Raw genomic sequence first — 14,507 nt, forward strand, 5'->3', positions numbered from 1 at the left:
GCATTACATTACGTATTTCATGGCACACTCGTTTTATGCGTATTTGGCGCCACCTAGTGTTGTGGGTGTATTATTGACATGTCAAGGTCTAGACCCTGAATATAAGACGACCGCGTTTTTTCAGATGTATTTCCAATAAAAAAACATTGTCTTATATTCGGGTCAATACGGTAATTACAAGCAATACTACTACAGTAGAACAAATAAATAAGACATGCTACATATATTGTATAAAGTAATCAAATGTATAAAAATGCATATTCTTCACTGTGTGTAAATTAAATATATGTTTCTTATTATTAAAGTTACAAAAGAGATTTATTCAAGAGCAGTGAGAGATTTTCTCTCTTTTGTAGTCTGAGTAACATGAATGACAGACAGCAGGAATATTAACTGCTGTCACTTTAAGAGCTACCCGGATCCAATATACTGTTACACATGTGTTTTCTTTCTCAGCTGCTGGCTTTCACTTAAGCCCTACTGTGTTTATGCACTGAAAAAAATGTTTCATTCATCCAATTAAAAAAATGTAGGGTAATGATTCACATCTATATTTTTTAACTTGAGCCAATAAAAAATAAATAACTTGCCCTAAGGGGAACAAGTGTAAGGGGAACTAAGAAACAAGTGTTTTCAACAGCTTAAAAACACATGTTTCTAAACCGCAGTGCTTAAAAATGTGTGCAAACAATATGTTTTCATGACAACAGCACAGCAACATCGCTTGTCCGTGTAACGGCAAGAGAGACGACAGTCCATAATCTCTACCAGTTGACAAATTTCTACTAGTCAATCATGTCTACCGGTATATTGCCCACCCCCAGTTCTCAAATGCTTATAAAAATGCAAATCACCATGCAATCATGCATTGTTAGGATAGCAATATTCAACTGTTTTTAATTCGTAACGTTTTTGCATTTTGGCAAAATTACGATAATTAAGATACAATATCTTTTGTACGTTTTCCTACGACTTGCTCAAACCCCAGTGACAATTATAGTATGTTTAGGAGTGGGGAAGAACCTTAATGCTTACTATTTTCTACAACTCTGACATTTTTGTATAATTCAAATTAAATTAATTCATACGAAATTGCCACCTTGTGAAATAGATATGTTTCCCTGTATATATTTTCAATCAGTTTTCTATTTCACATGAAACCTGTTTTCACATAGAACACATTTTTGCATTCCATCTTTTGCCTCAAGCGTAAAACAGCCACAAGGCACTCGAATTAAAAGAAGTTTATCTTGTAAAGATTTATATAATAATTATTTATTATTCAGATCTCCCTATTGAATACCAATAAGCTTTACAATCTCCACCAACAATGTTTGTTAGAATGATTCTTGCACTTGTGGTGTTGTGTTATGATGAACATTTGCTCAGCATGAATCCCTGCTGACAATCAGTGGGAGACACACGACTACTTTGTTGTTCTCTGACATAATTTGATACTTGTGGGTGTTGGATCTCCTCTGCACTTCGACATGCTGCCCCAGTTCTGCCCTCAGCAGCAGTGCCCACGTACAGTTGCACTGCTGTTTTATTGATGCTCTGTTGTTCCTGAGCTCTCCTTCATAACAGTAACAAGACACAATACACTAGATCAGAGAGAGCTATTCTAACATAATCAGCCTGATTACTGTTAGCTGTTTATGCAATTATTCTGTATGACAAATAGCCTGACATGTTCTTGTTGTACAAGTGGAAGCTAAACAATACTATGTGAGGATCACTCAAGCTGCAGCACGCTCACTCTGAGGCATCTCAAGTTAGACTGAGAGAACCAAGAGAATTTTGTTAATCCGCTTGCATCTTTTTAATATAATTTTAGGGTGAAATAATTCATTTATTTGAGTTATTTATATTTTGCATTCACGGATTCAGATATCAGCAGTCAGACCATTTTGACAATTGGAAAAATATTGGTCATTAATGTGAGGCAACCTCAGTGGAAAGTGTATAAGTGGGTCAATTATCAGTGTCTTTGTCTTTTCTGTTATAGTTGTGGGACATTGTCCTCGGAGTCTGGACTGTGCCCGGGAGCGACGGCACTTCTGCCAGCCTGGCTCTTCACACTGCGGCCCATGCCTAGACCCATTTTTGGAGAACAAACGAGGGAAGTGTGTGATCAGGAGACGAAATCACCCTGGTGAGTACTGAGTCCTACAAAAGTGCCTTTCAGAAAAGTCTGGTCACTTGACGGGCATATTTTCAACAGCTCTGGGCAGCAAAACAATGCAAAACCAACTTCTATCTAATTGAATAGGGAAAAACTGAAATCTGAAAAACTGTTTGCCAAACTTATTATTTCAAGTCATTTCTCAATTTCATATTTCAAATCAGCAGCAAGATAAATCAAGAGTAGGTTGGTACAGTTAAATCAAAACGCGATATGGACTAGTGTCTGTGAATATTAAAAATTAATAGAATATTAATATCGCAAAAACAGATTGCAACATTTAAATATGAATCCTGCAAGTTCTGCATGTCTCTGTGTAAATGAATGGCGTAGACCAGGGGCGGACTGGGACAAAAATTCAGCCCTGGCACTGTAGCCACACCGGCCCACATTACCACACCGAATGTAAAGTGTGTGTGTGAGTGTGATCTCTCTCTCTCGCTCTCTCTGTGTGTGTGACACAGGCACAGGTTCCTCCTATCCTAAGGTAGACGCACGGTTTCATTTATCAATACTGAAGTGCGCGTGACGCTCGCGATGTTTTCAGCCTCTGCCGCCTCAATATATGTCTACATGAACACATAACACATATTCTTTTGAGAAAAACTGTAGCCATATCATATACAATCAGAAACTTAAAGGTCTTGACAGAAACTGTGACAAATATATTACCGTACTTAATGTAATGATAGTATTACTACTAATAATGATTATTATTAAAAAATATATATTTTTAAGGATTTACCAGAAAGAAATATTTACCAGAATGTATTTAGCAGAAAAATGTAAATGCACAACACAGTATTTCCAAATAAAAAGAAAGAAAATAATGATATTTTGTATTTATAAAATCAATTAATTAGAGATGATTTTGATTATTGCAATTTAATGAAACCAATAATAGAAAACAGTATTTGGTAAAATAAAACTGAATTTGAGAAAAAAATAAAACACATTTCATAGGGCCTTAAAAATGTAATTTTTGTTATACTTCCAATAAATTGCTGTTAAATTGTTTAAGTTCCATGATTTCAATTTCATTAATTAGACATGCATTTTTATTAATAAAAATGTAATTTAACCATTAAAACAGAGTCTGGAAAAATTAAAAAAGGAAAAAAACGGAATCCAGAAAAATTTAAATAGAAAAAAATAAAACAGATTTCATAGGGCCCTAATAAATGTTGTTTCTAATGATAAAATAGCTTTTAAGAAGCGTTTAATTCAGGTTGGTCCATGCGCATGCATAATCCCAAGCATGCATCTCAGGAAGCTCACTTTCTGTGAGAACTGGAGCTTCTAATGCATTGACACGATGGCTTTACCAACTGGTGATTAGCTCTTTTTAATTAGAAAGTGGACTTTTTCCACCATGTTGTGTGTTGCACTTTTCCCCATTCATAGTGATATTATGAAACCATCTTGGTATACCATCTTTGGTCGTACACACATTTTACAGGTTTGTTTTGGCAAATGTCTTTGTAGCAGCAATGAAAACAGTTTACAGTGATTTTGTCAGATAATTTCACATGTTAATCTGAAACATAGCATTTCAAAATATAAGGAAGCATTTTCAGGGTTCCCCATCATATGCATTGGACTGCAGTGGAAGACCTCTCACTCCTCGCAACCTTCCAGTCTGGCTTCCCTCTCCCCCTCTTCCACCCACACATTGCTGCAAATGCAAAAGGAAGGAGGGGGGCTAATGAAATAATTCAGGCGGTCTCTTTCTACACTGCAGTGGTAGGGATTGACAAATGCTGCCTTAGCTTTAACCATACCAGCAAACAGCAGTTAGATGTAAATATCCACAAGCATTTCATTTTTGTTTTCAGCCAAAAAAAAAAAAAAATGTTCATCTTGACTACAGCCTTGAAGATTAATGATCGGTAATTTTCCAGTGCTGCCTTAGGAGGGCAGTGCTTTTGTCGACATCTAATCGATACCATTCAACAGGCAGGAGTATGAACAGCGCCCTTTTCTTCTTCCTCTTTTAACTCTCACTTTCTTTTCTACAGTTCATTTAGGAGACCTTAGAGGCCTCACACATTTTTCACACAGCCTTTTTGTTAGACTGATATAAAGTTGAACATGTATGTATGTTGTTTATGGTGGCTTATTTGGTTATTTGGCTAATTTGACCTGCCTACTATTTTGTTGCTCTCTGGCTTGTGCCAAATCTATTGGCTCTCATTTACTAACTGTGCACATGTTTTTTTGCAATATGTATTTTTTTATTATTGTCTATGTGTGAATTTTTAGAAATATTATTATTATTTATGAGAAATTGAATAGCTACAGTAATTGATGATTCTCGTTTCAGAATAACAAAATAATGTCTAGTGTAGCTTGATCTGGGATTGATGCAGTAAAGGCCTATTTAAAAGATGCTTATAGCCAGGTACAGCCAATTTTGACATTGACACACTTGGCTTTAAAGATTTTGATCTCAAGCAAGAGTGCAAGAATGTGTTTCAGAGAGTGATGAATGGCTGTACGAGAGATGTTGTGTGGAAAGCCCTTATTTGGAGATGGCTAGGGCATGCATTATGTAAATTCTTAACTGTGGGTTATTGCTCCTTCATTTACAGTAGAATAGTCTGGATTCATCAGCATTACAATAAAGCATGGCAGAAATTTTGACATGAAAAACCTTTACACACAAGAACACTTGTACACAATTATTAGTGAATGAGACCCATTTGGACTCTCATAAGTTATGCAATTATTGAGGAATCATGATTCCTGTGTAAAATCGTCAGCAAACAGGTTTTACACACAAATACGTCTGTACACGTTTAGGTCACTAGACAAAATTGTATCCCTTAGCTGTGTAGTCCACAGCAAACAAAAGCTGTTTTCCACATTATTTGGAGTGGAAAATAAATAATCTGACACTTTTAAATAAATTTAGCTCACACTGGTAAAAATAGAACTTTCATGGTTGAATGGCTGAAGCATCTGTCTCTCTCACACACACATACACACACCCTCTTTGTCTCTCTTTCTTTCTCTCTATCTCTCTCTCTCTCAAACATTCCATCTTTTTTTATTATCTCTCGTGAAGTTTTTGCTCTTGGCACTTACTCAGTGGTTGCCGTGGTGACGGGTTTCATTCATGAATCTGTAGAGGCCCCTCCCCCGTCCTCTTCCTGCCCGACTGTATGCCCCACTGCCCACATACGCATAGAAGCACCACACAACAAACCGACTGACCAAATCCGCCTACACTCACTGCAGTACACACACTCACGGATTCCGCAGTGCATAAGCTCATAAAACTTCAGCACGCAAATATTTGGTGCATGTCATGATTAATAATTTTAAATGTTCATAAATATAGCAGTATGGCATGCACATTCTACCCAATGCAATACAAATTATGCCAAGATATATGTCATATTCCTTGGTGCATTATTATTTAACATAGTTCAATAACTGACCTGTGACAGTGACAGATTTAACTCTAAGATAAGATACAGCTCCATGATGTGCGTATATATTACGATTTGCAAATACACTACCAGTCAAACATTCAGGGTCAGTAAGATTTTTGTTTGTTTTTGAAAGAAACTAACACTTTTATTCAGCAAGTTTGCATTAAATTGGTCAAAAGTGACAGTAAAGGGATGTTGGTAATAAATGCTGTTCTTTTTAACTTTCTATTTTGAACTGTTTTAAACATTGATAATAATCAGAAAGGTTTCTTGAGAACCAGATCAACATATTATAATTATTTCTGAAGGATCATGTGACACTGAAGACAGGACATTCAGCTTTGTCATCATATAAATTACATTTTAAAATTTATTATAAAAAGAAAACAGATCTTTTTTTGTATATATATTATTTTTTGGGCATTTTGCCTTTATTACAACAGAACAGTGTAGAGCAGACAGGAAGCGAAGTGGGGGGGGAAGAGAGGGGGCAGGACCAGGAAAGGTCCTCGAGCTGGGATTCGAACTCGGGATGCCTATAACACAATGGCGTTATGTCGGCACCATTCCCACAAGGCTATCGGCGCCAACAGAAAACACATCTTTTAAATTGTAATAATATTTCACAGTAGTACAGTTTTTACTGTGTTTTTAATTAAATAAATCAGCCTTGGTGAGCATAAAGGACTTCTTTCAAATATGTGACCCTGGACCACAAAAGCAGTCATAAGTCTCCCGGGTATATTTGTAGCAATAGCCAACAATACATTGTATGGGTCAAAATGATCGATTTTTCTTTAATTCCAAAAATCATAAGGATATTAATCATGTTCATGTTCCATGAAGATATTTTGTAAATTTCCTACTGTAAATATATCAAAACTTAATTTTTGATTAGTAATATGCATTGCTAAGAACTTCATTTGGACAACTTTTCCAAATTTAGATTTTTTTTGCACCCTCAGACTCCAGATCTGGATCTATCTCGGCCAAATACTTTCCTATCCTAACAAACCACACATCAATTGAAAGCTTATTTATTCATTATTTCAAAAAATTGACCCCAGACTTTTGAACAGTAATGTAAGTACTGCAGATTTTCACTTATTCTCTCTCTTCCTCCTTCCTCTCTTTCTTGTAACTCTCATGTTATTTCTGTGTCCCACTTTCTTGCCCTAGCAGTCAAGGTCAGCCATCTCGCAGAGCTGGATGAAGAGATAGACATTCTCTCCTCCATCATCAGCAAACACAGAGAATCAGAGCTGAAACACTCAGGTAAGGTAGCATGGGAAGCCTGCTCACCCTTATGTCATTCCAAACCTGTATAACTTTCTTTCTTTTGTAAAACATAAAAGGATAAAGTCTTTGTGCTCCTGTTTTCCTTATAATGAAAGTGAACATGTCAAGTACATACTAAATGTGCACTGCAGTCTACTCAGGGTTTCTGAAGCCATACGATATTTATATTCAAACTGACACTGTTCATGTAAGAAGTGTTTGATGACAGAGCTGACACTATTTGAATTGAACGTGAGCGAGAATGTGGTTTGTGAGCTAGCAGGGGAAAATTATGAGTAGATAATGACTTCAGTTTAGCTGTGTTCCTACAAAAAGCAATTGACCTTTCGTTACTGTAGCTATGTCCGACAACTCATGGCACTCTCACGCTTCATATCTTGTTTTCACACAGTCAAAAATGTATCGCGAAAACTGACAACACACCAACAGATAAGACAGAGCAGGATACTTTAGATATGAAACAAAGTCTTAGCTTTCAATTGTTGTCATTTTTTAACTATTTCAAACAATAAATACAGTTTTGTGGCTCTTTGATGTGTCGTGAAAAATAAACATGAATGAACATCAGAAGGTCTTGTTTCAACCACTGAAAGACGTCAATGCCGCACGCCGTTTTTCAAGTTCAAGTTCACCAAAGTTAATCTACTAACCTGTCTGGTTTGTTTGTCTCAGAAAATTGGCAGATTCAGCGTTATAATTGGTCAGATTGCCTGTCAATCAAACTCCCTGCGCAGGGTCAATTGATAGCTACGGACACAATGAAATTATAAAGTTGTATGGAAAAGAGTGCATACTATTTCACCTTTTGTAACAGCATACAGTTTAGAACAACATGAGGCATTAGTTTTTTTTGTTTTTTTTTGGTGAATTATGCTACCATAATTTGCCACCCACTCCACATCGTTAAAAATTTTTAATAAAATAAAAACACAAAATAAAAAAAATATAAAAAACATAAATTCAGTGTTTTCTATTCAGAGACAGTCTCTCTCACTCTTTTTTCAATCTCTTATGTTCTTCAGCCCCCTCTCCAGCTGCTTCCAAAGCCCCTGAGGATGGATCCTGGCCAAGCAGTCAGCACAGAGCAGAGGCATCTCCTACTGCTGCTACATCAGAACAGCCTCTGACAAGTGCCCTGACCACCACCGCCTCTACCACCAGCCCAGCCTCACACACTCCCTTTATCTCTGCTGTGCACAGCGCCCCCTTTATCATCCCGTACCCCTCTGAGGACCACTCTTTCATCAGTGCGTTATACTGTGTATTGTTTGCTGATGTTTATAATTGTATATGAGTTTGCGGACTGTGTCACTGCAGTGCTTTTCCTTCTTGCTTCTTCAACTTTTTCATGACAATCTTTTTATCTTCTTTTGTTAGTATTTTTGGGTGTGTTTCTCATGGTGGGCTCAGTTGCCATGGTCTTGACTGGAGTGTGTTGGGTCAGGTGAGATGTTATATAATCTTGACAAACCTTGTTGGTTCAAATACCTGCATGAATAAGTAGTCATGAATGATACTGAAGCTGAAGATGATGCTTTCTTCTCAGGATGCAGAGAGACAGTCGTCTGGCCCAGAAGGTTGATTATCCTGCTTTTGGGTTAATAGGTTCCAGTTCTTATGATAGTGGCAAGGTGAGTAGAGCATACATACACATAAAAAAGCAAAGCATCATTCCTGCATGTGTCGTGATGCTTGTATGTTCTTGTATGTTGTATGTGCTGATGCACTCTTCTCTGTCTCTGTTATTAGACTGGTGATAAAACACTTGCACAGAGTGCCCAGATGTACCACTTTCAGCTCCAGAAGCAGCAAATGATGTCACTCAAGTACGTAATTGGCCAATAGAATGAATAAACTGCCTTTCATGGATATAACACATTTCCCAGCAACCCTTATCCTGCATGCCTGGATTTGGAATAATTAGAGTATATTAGATATGCTTCTGTTCAACAATTTGGGTGAGTAAGATTTTATTTATATGTTTTATTTTTTGAAAGATTTTATTTATTAATTTTTTCAGAAAATGTGTGAAATTGGTCAAACATAACAGTAAAGAATAAATAATTTAAATGCTGTTCTTTTGGACTTTCTATTTCTATTCTTCAATTTCTATTCTATTTCTACTTTTTCCAATGACATTTCCATTTAATAATGTTGACGAGAAATGTTTCTTCAAATTTGTTCAAAAATGGTTTGGTTCTGATGGATCATGTGACACTGAAGACTAGAGTAATAATGGTTGCTGAAAATTCAGTGTTGCCATCACAGGAATAAATTATTATTTTTTTAAATAATCAAATAGAAATTGTTATTTTAAATAGTAATAACATTTATTTATTTATTATTATATTTTTGAGCCCATAATTGCTGCCTTAGCAAGAGACTTTCAAAAAAAAAAGATCCCAAACTTTGGAATGGTATTGTATATGCCATCTACTCCATTTAAATTTAAAAACAGATAACAATATTTCTTATCCCACAGTCATTTAACAATTTAACATGTAGGCCTATTATGAATAATGGAACACTGGAATATTAGAAATTATTCATGAGCAACTTATATAACTTAACAGGTAATAGAGAAACAAAATGTATGCACACCATTAATAAAACCGCTCTAAGTCTTATTTTATTTGTTCTTTTTTGTGTATATTTTAAAATATGTAGGTTAAAATGAAATAATGTGATGTCCCGTGAACATTTGGCTATAATTTATCAGGTTAAATACATCAGCCTATTTTCTGACCAAAACTGACTCATGCATTGACATTATTTACATTATTATTCAAAACTCAGTGGCATGCCTTCTGTGTTTTGTTATTATGCAGGCAACGAAATGATTCCAAGATTCCTGAGTCGGGAGCCACTTCGGATGAGGAAAATGAAGACGGAGACTTCACTGTGTATGAGTGCCCAGGACTTGCCCCAGTAAGAGCAATATGTTTATATACATAATTCTGAGTGTGGCGGATCACGTCTGTGTCTTTGTGTTCACGTATGAGAGAGATCTCACTTATCGCTGTCATAAATCACGACTCCTGCAGGTGTAATCGATGGTATTATATGTCACCCACTGTGCTACAGTTTGAAGTCTCCTGTAGTGCCACTGTGTTTGAAAGTATCTTTCTCTTTCCAGACCGGGGAAATGGAAGTGAAGAACCCACTGTTCGATGACTCCACCTTTCATCTTCCCCTGCAGAGAAGTTACAACTAAACACGAGTACTCAGAGGACGCATCACAATGGTGTGCTTTCCTCATCTGATCCATCCAGGCAAGGTCACAAAGGTCATCATGGTTCGTGTGGGCATTTGAGAGCATTTTTCTTTTGTGCTGTTAAATACAAGTTGACACTGGTGTTGCAGCTTCCATCCATGAACAGAAAACTAAATGCACTGCAACACAGACAGAAATAATTCACCTCGTTAACATGTTGATTCACACATGCACAAGCATCCTTTCTAAAGACCAGCCCCTTCGGACCAGGACCCTGCGCTGTAGTACCTTTCAGTTTAACGGCAGATGTGTAAAAACATTGCATGGATTTCTGACTAAGAGTTGCACACATTTTGTATAGTCACGCAGAGTTCCTGTCTCTTTCCTTACGTCTTCTGGACCCGTTTGATAGTAATGTCCATTATAAACATACTGTACGTAAGAGACTGGGCATCCTCGAAAAGCTTGAACATGATCTGCTCTTGGTACCAGCTCAAGACTCATTTAATTTCAGGTCATTGCTGAGTTCTGTTATGACGTCTCCTGTAGTATATTGTGAGTACTGTGCAATGAAAAGGAAACTTATTTATAGCATTATCTGTTTGAACATATCTTGCCTGCAAACGCTAGTCATCTTTAGAATGGACGTGGAAGTTGACTCCCCTTGAGGAGCAACGTAAATTATACGATTAGCATATTTTATGGTTTCTTCTACCAAATTCGTCTGTGACTGTATTTTTTAAAATACCAATGGTGATTTTAATATTTTTTTATAATTGTGCTCACATAAATACCCCTAAATGATATTATGTAGCCGCTGTATAATCAGAATGGTCCTACTATGCATGATTTGAAGCTGTGTAATGAAGAAAGTCAGTGTGCATTTCTGGTTCATTTATAGAGCAAAAACACATGAAATTTGAGTTTTTGTATCAAACCCAGTCAAATCAAAAAGACCTGATTTGCAGCGTAACATGTATATAGCAGCTATTGTGTACAGGCCAGGATCCTCCGATCTATGTGCGTTGACTTCTATGCTAGATCACTAATGGTAACGTGATATAGTTTGATTCCGGAGCGCGTGTCGCTCGCTGCTGTTTCTCAGGAAATCTGCCAACAGTAGCCGGTTTCTGTGCAGCATTTTCTGTAATTCCTGCAGGGGATCCGTTCAAGTTCCACTGGATCTTATACCTTTGAATCTTTTAGTCAAAAGCCGTGGCAGTGTCGTCAGTCTTTCGATGTTGCATTGGGGCAGAGGGAAGCCCTTAAAATTTGAAATGTGCCTCCTTAAACATCCTCTAATTGTTCTGTTCTGTTAGACAGTCATTGTGGGGATGTTACCTCTGATATGACCTGCACTTTTCAAAATAAGTCACGATGGTCTTTAGTTGAGCCCAATAAACCTTTTTCAGCTACTGAGATTGCCTGACATGCATGTAAAGATGGAATATATAAAAGAGGGAATAAATATTTATATCAGCTCAAATAATAGTGTCCTGTTTTCTTTGATATTAAACCTACCAGGTGTTTTGTGTGAAGACATTTACAGACAAACAACATGAGACGCTTACTTGAGTCTTTCTATGTGCCTTTTCCAAAGGGTATTTAAGTATAATGAAGTTCAACCTGCACACACAGATGCAGGAGACTTTATTAAATGATTTAATAACACATGCTGACTATGCGTTTGTGGACAGTAACATGCTAACAAAAAATGTTTAAAGAAATGTACTGCATTTATACAAAATCATGGCCGTTTAATGTCAGTTATGATATCTTGAATGTCACGTCACTGCTTTTCCACTGAATTGACAATTTTGTCAAAAAAACGTCTCAGTTGTGTTGCTGTCTATGCAGGGACAGAAAACTCTCGGATTTCATCAAAAATATCTTAATTTGTGTTCTGAAGATGAACGAAGGTCTTGCGGGTTTGGAACGACATGAGGGTGAGTAATTAATGACAGAATTTTCATTTTTGGGTGAACTATCCCTTTAAAAATTCACTTTTTATTTTAATTAGCAATGTTTATTTCTTTACCTCTGACATGAACATCTTTTCTTCTGATATTCCTGTAAAGTTGGCGTTATTTGTGAACATGTCAGCCATTTGTTTTCCCTTCAAAATATCGTTCAGGGAATATGATGTTTTTAGAGAGAGCTTTGGGACGTAGATGTCAACCGGTCTGAAAGACAAAAACAAAGAGTTCTGACTGGGTATAACTAAAAATGGACCTTAAAAATTGACTTAAAGAGATGTTCAAGGATGTAAAAGTTTTAACCTGTTCCAGACCACATTCCTCCACCTTTCTATATCTCGTTGATTAATAACCCTCTCTAGCTCAGTGATTGAATTGTCTGGGAGAGCAAGAAATAAGGAGTAGGAGTTGTTGTATTTCAGAGAAAGGACTTTAGTGGAGATTAGCGTGTCATCATGAAAGATTTGGATGTAATCTTTTTGATTCATCATTTGAACTGGAACTGTGGTTTCAGTATCCACGTGGAATTCAGCCTCATATGAGTCAATTTTGGGTCAAATGGCATAGTCCATTTTCCAGGAGAAAAATAAGAGTGGAGTTATTGACATTTGAAACCTAAAGTACAGAATGACATTAACTATAACATGTATGGTTGGTTTACCTTTAAAATATATGTAAGTAAGAAGGATAATCCTGGTATTAGCATCCAGATCTTCAACAACTTTATCTGTTTTCCTATGTGTTTTTTCCCAGATGTATGTGTTAATCTGGTCTAAAGTTGCATTGAGGTGGAAATCCACAGCGAAGCCTTCCGGGAGGTGAAACTGCTTCATCTTCTCAAGGAACTCGGGAAGTGGTTTTGATTTGTTTCTTACATAAAGATCACTACCTACATTCATGTCCACCCTTCTTTGGCTGATTTCTTCCAAGAAACTTTGGAAGGTCTTTTGCACTTCTTCAGTGTTGAAGATGGAGCTGTCATGACCGATGCCCCAGAAAAGCTGCTCTTTGGTCTTACCACCAGCTCCTAAAGACAATGAAGAAAAAGGGCCATGGACAGAAAAAGATATTCTTGGACTGATATTCGGGCGATGAGATAAGACTCCTGTACAGGGGAAAAGCAAAATCATTTTTTTCTCCTTAACATTACTGTGAGCATGTCAAAAGTTGGTAGTGGACCATCATCTCCGACGATTGGGTGAACTATTACCAAAGCACAAATGCACAAACATATGATATTCCTTCCCATGATCGCTTTTCAATTTGAGATGTTACATGAATTCCCTGAGGAAAAAGAAAGGCATGCAGCAAATGGACTTAACCAGTTTAACACACGAGTGACAAAACATATTTATTTATGCTTGTATGCTGTTTGGTTCTCTTTGTTGTTATTTATTATATTCTATCTTATAAACACACACACATTTTACATTTTCCACCTGTCCAGACAGCTGCTGTCTCTTTTTCCAAACTGGACAGCGCTATAAGTCTGTCTTTATATTTGTTAAAAAAAATTTTTTTTAAAAAGACAACAACCTTCACTTTATTTACTTTTGCTTTTCAGCGAAAATTATGAACTACTGACACAAATCAGTATACAAATGCTTTCCACAGCAGGTAGCTACATGACTGTACATTAAGAGAACAACCCACTGAATCACTCTCAGAAATAATTTTATTTTATTTTTTTATATGAAAATATGGGTTACATGAAACCATGGTTACAATAAAAATGTCAAACGCCCTTTTACTATTATTTTTTATTTTGGAAGTTGATCGAACGAACATAAATCATGAACAAACAACACTAATGGTACAGAACTTTACATGTATACATGAAAAAAAAAACTCAACATTTGCTTAATTTTGAGATGTGAGATGTTTAATTCATTACTTGCACTGACGAATTCATTGTGTAATTGAGTGAATTATTTCTCAGAATCATTCGACACGGTGATTTTGAACGATTTAGTCAGTCTTTTGCCTGCATCGAACTACACTTTATCTGCTGTATGAACCGTGTACCCTGGCAACACTGTATCTGTGTATACGTTAGAATGTTTTTACAGTAACTGTACTTCCTTAGTTTTTTGTACATTTTAATAAAAAAAATGTTTTTGATAAAAAAAAAAAGAAATGTCTTGAACCGTGTTCTACCTTTCAGAATGTGCTCCATAGAGCTCCGGACGTCACGTGACCCATTCTGTTTACACCACTATGCTGGCAGGCAGGGACAGCCGGAAGCGAATATGAAATGAATGGCGCCAGCATGAGTTTCAAGGCAACAGAGTTCACTGCGTACTTTAATTCAAACGACATAGACCTGTACATAGCAAAACTTAATAGATTAAGCATAACAGATCCCTATAATGCCCCCGTGGTGCTTTTAACGTGTA

General features: G+C 36.6%; 1 protein-coding gene and 1 pseudogene across 2 annotated transcripts in view; one reads left to right on the plus strand and one right to left on the minus strand.

The window, feature by feature from the left end:
• npdc1b (neural proliferation, differentiation and control, 1b) overlaps nt 1-11,613 on the plus strand; it is a 27,808-nt gene extending 16,195 nt beyond the window's left edge. The window contains exons 2-9 of one of the 2 annotated variants that reach the window (XM_016514464.1): nt 2,009-2,155; nt 6,802-6,897; nt 7,944-8,168; nt 8,299-8,365; nt 8,468-8,552; nt 8,671-8,747; nt 9,750-9,849; nt 10,058-11,613. In XM_016514464.1, coding sequence (XP_016369950.1) covers nt 2,009-2,155; nt 6,802-6,897; nt 7,944-8,168; nt 8,299-8,365; nt 8,468-8,552; nt 8,671-8,747; nt 9,750-9,849; nt 10,058-10,135 — 875 coding nt within the window. In that variant the 3' untranslated portion in view covers nt 10,136-11,613. The remainder of the gene's footprint in view (nt 1-2,008; nt 2,156-6,801; nt 6,898-7,943; nt 8,169-8,298; nt 8,366-8,467; nt 8,553-8,670; nt 8,748-9,749; nt 9,850-10,057) is intronic. The other variant, XM_016514465.1, reaches the window with a different exon arrangement.
• A 127-nt stretch (nt 11,614-11,740) lies between these two features.
• LOC107709822 (alpha-1-antitrypsin-like) lies at nt 11,741-13,343 on the minus strand (annotated as a pseudogene).
• Nucleotides 13,344-14,507: the final 1,164 nt, after the last annotated feature.

Source organism: Sinocyclocheilus rhinocerous, unplaced genomic scaffold (genome assembly GCF_001515625.1).
Source record: "Sinocyclocheilus rhinocerous isolate Xijiao unplaced genomic scaffold, SAMN03320098_v1.1 scaffold926, whole genome shotgun sequence".
In the NCBI taxonomy this organism is placed as follows: Eukaryota; Metazoa; Chordata; class Actinopteri; order Cypriniformes; family Cyprinidae; genus Sinocyclocheilus; species Sinocyclocheilus rhinocerous.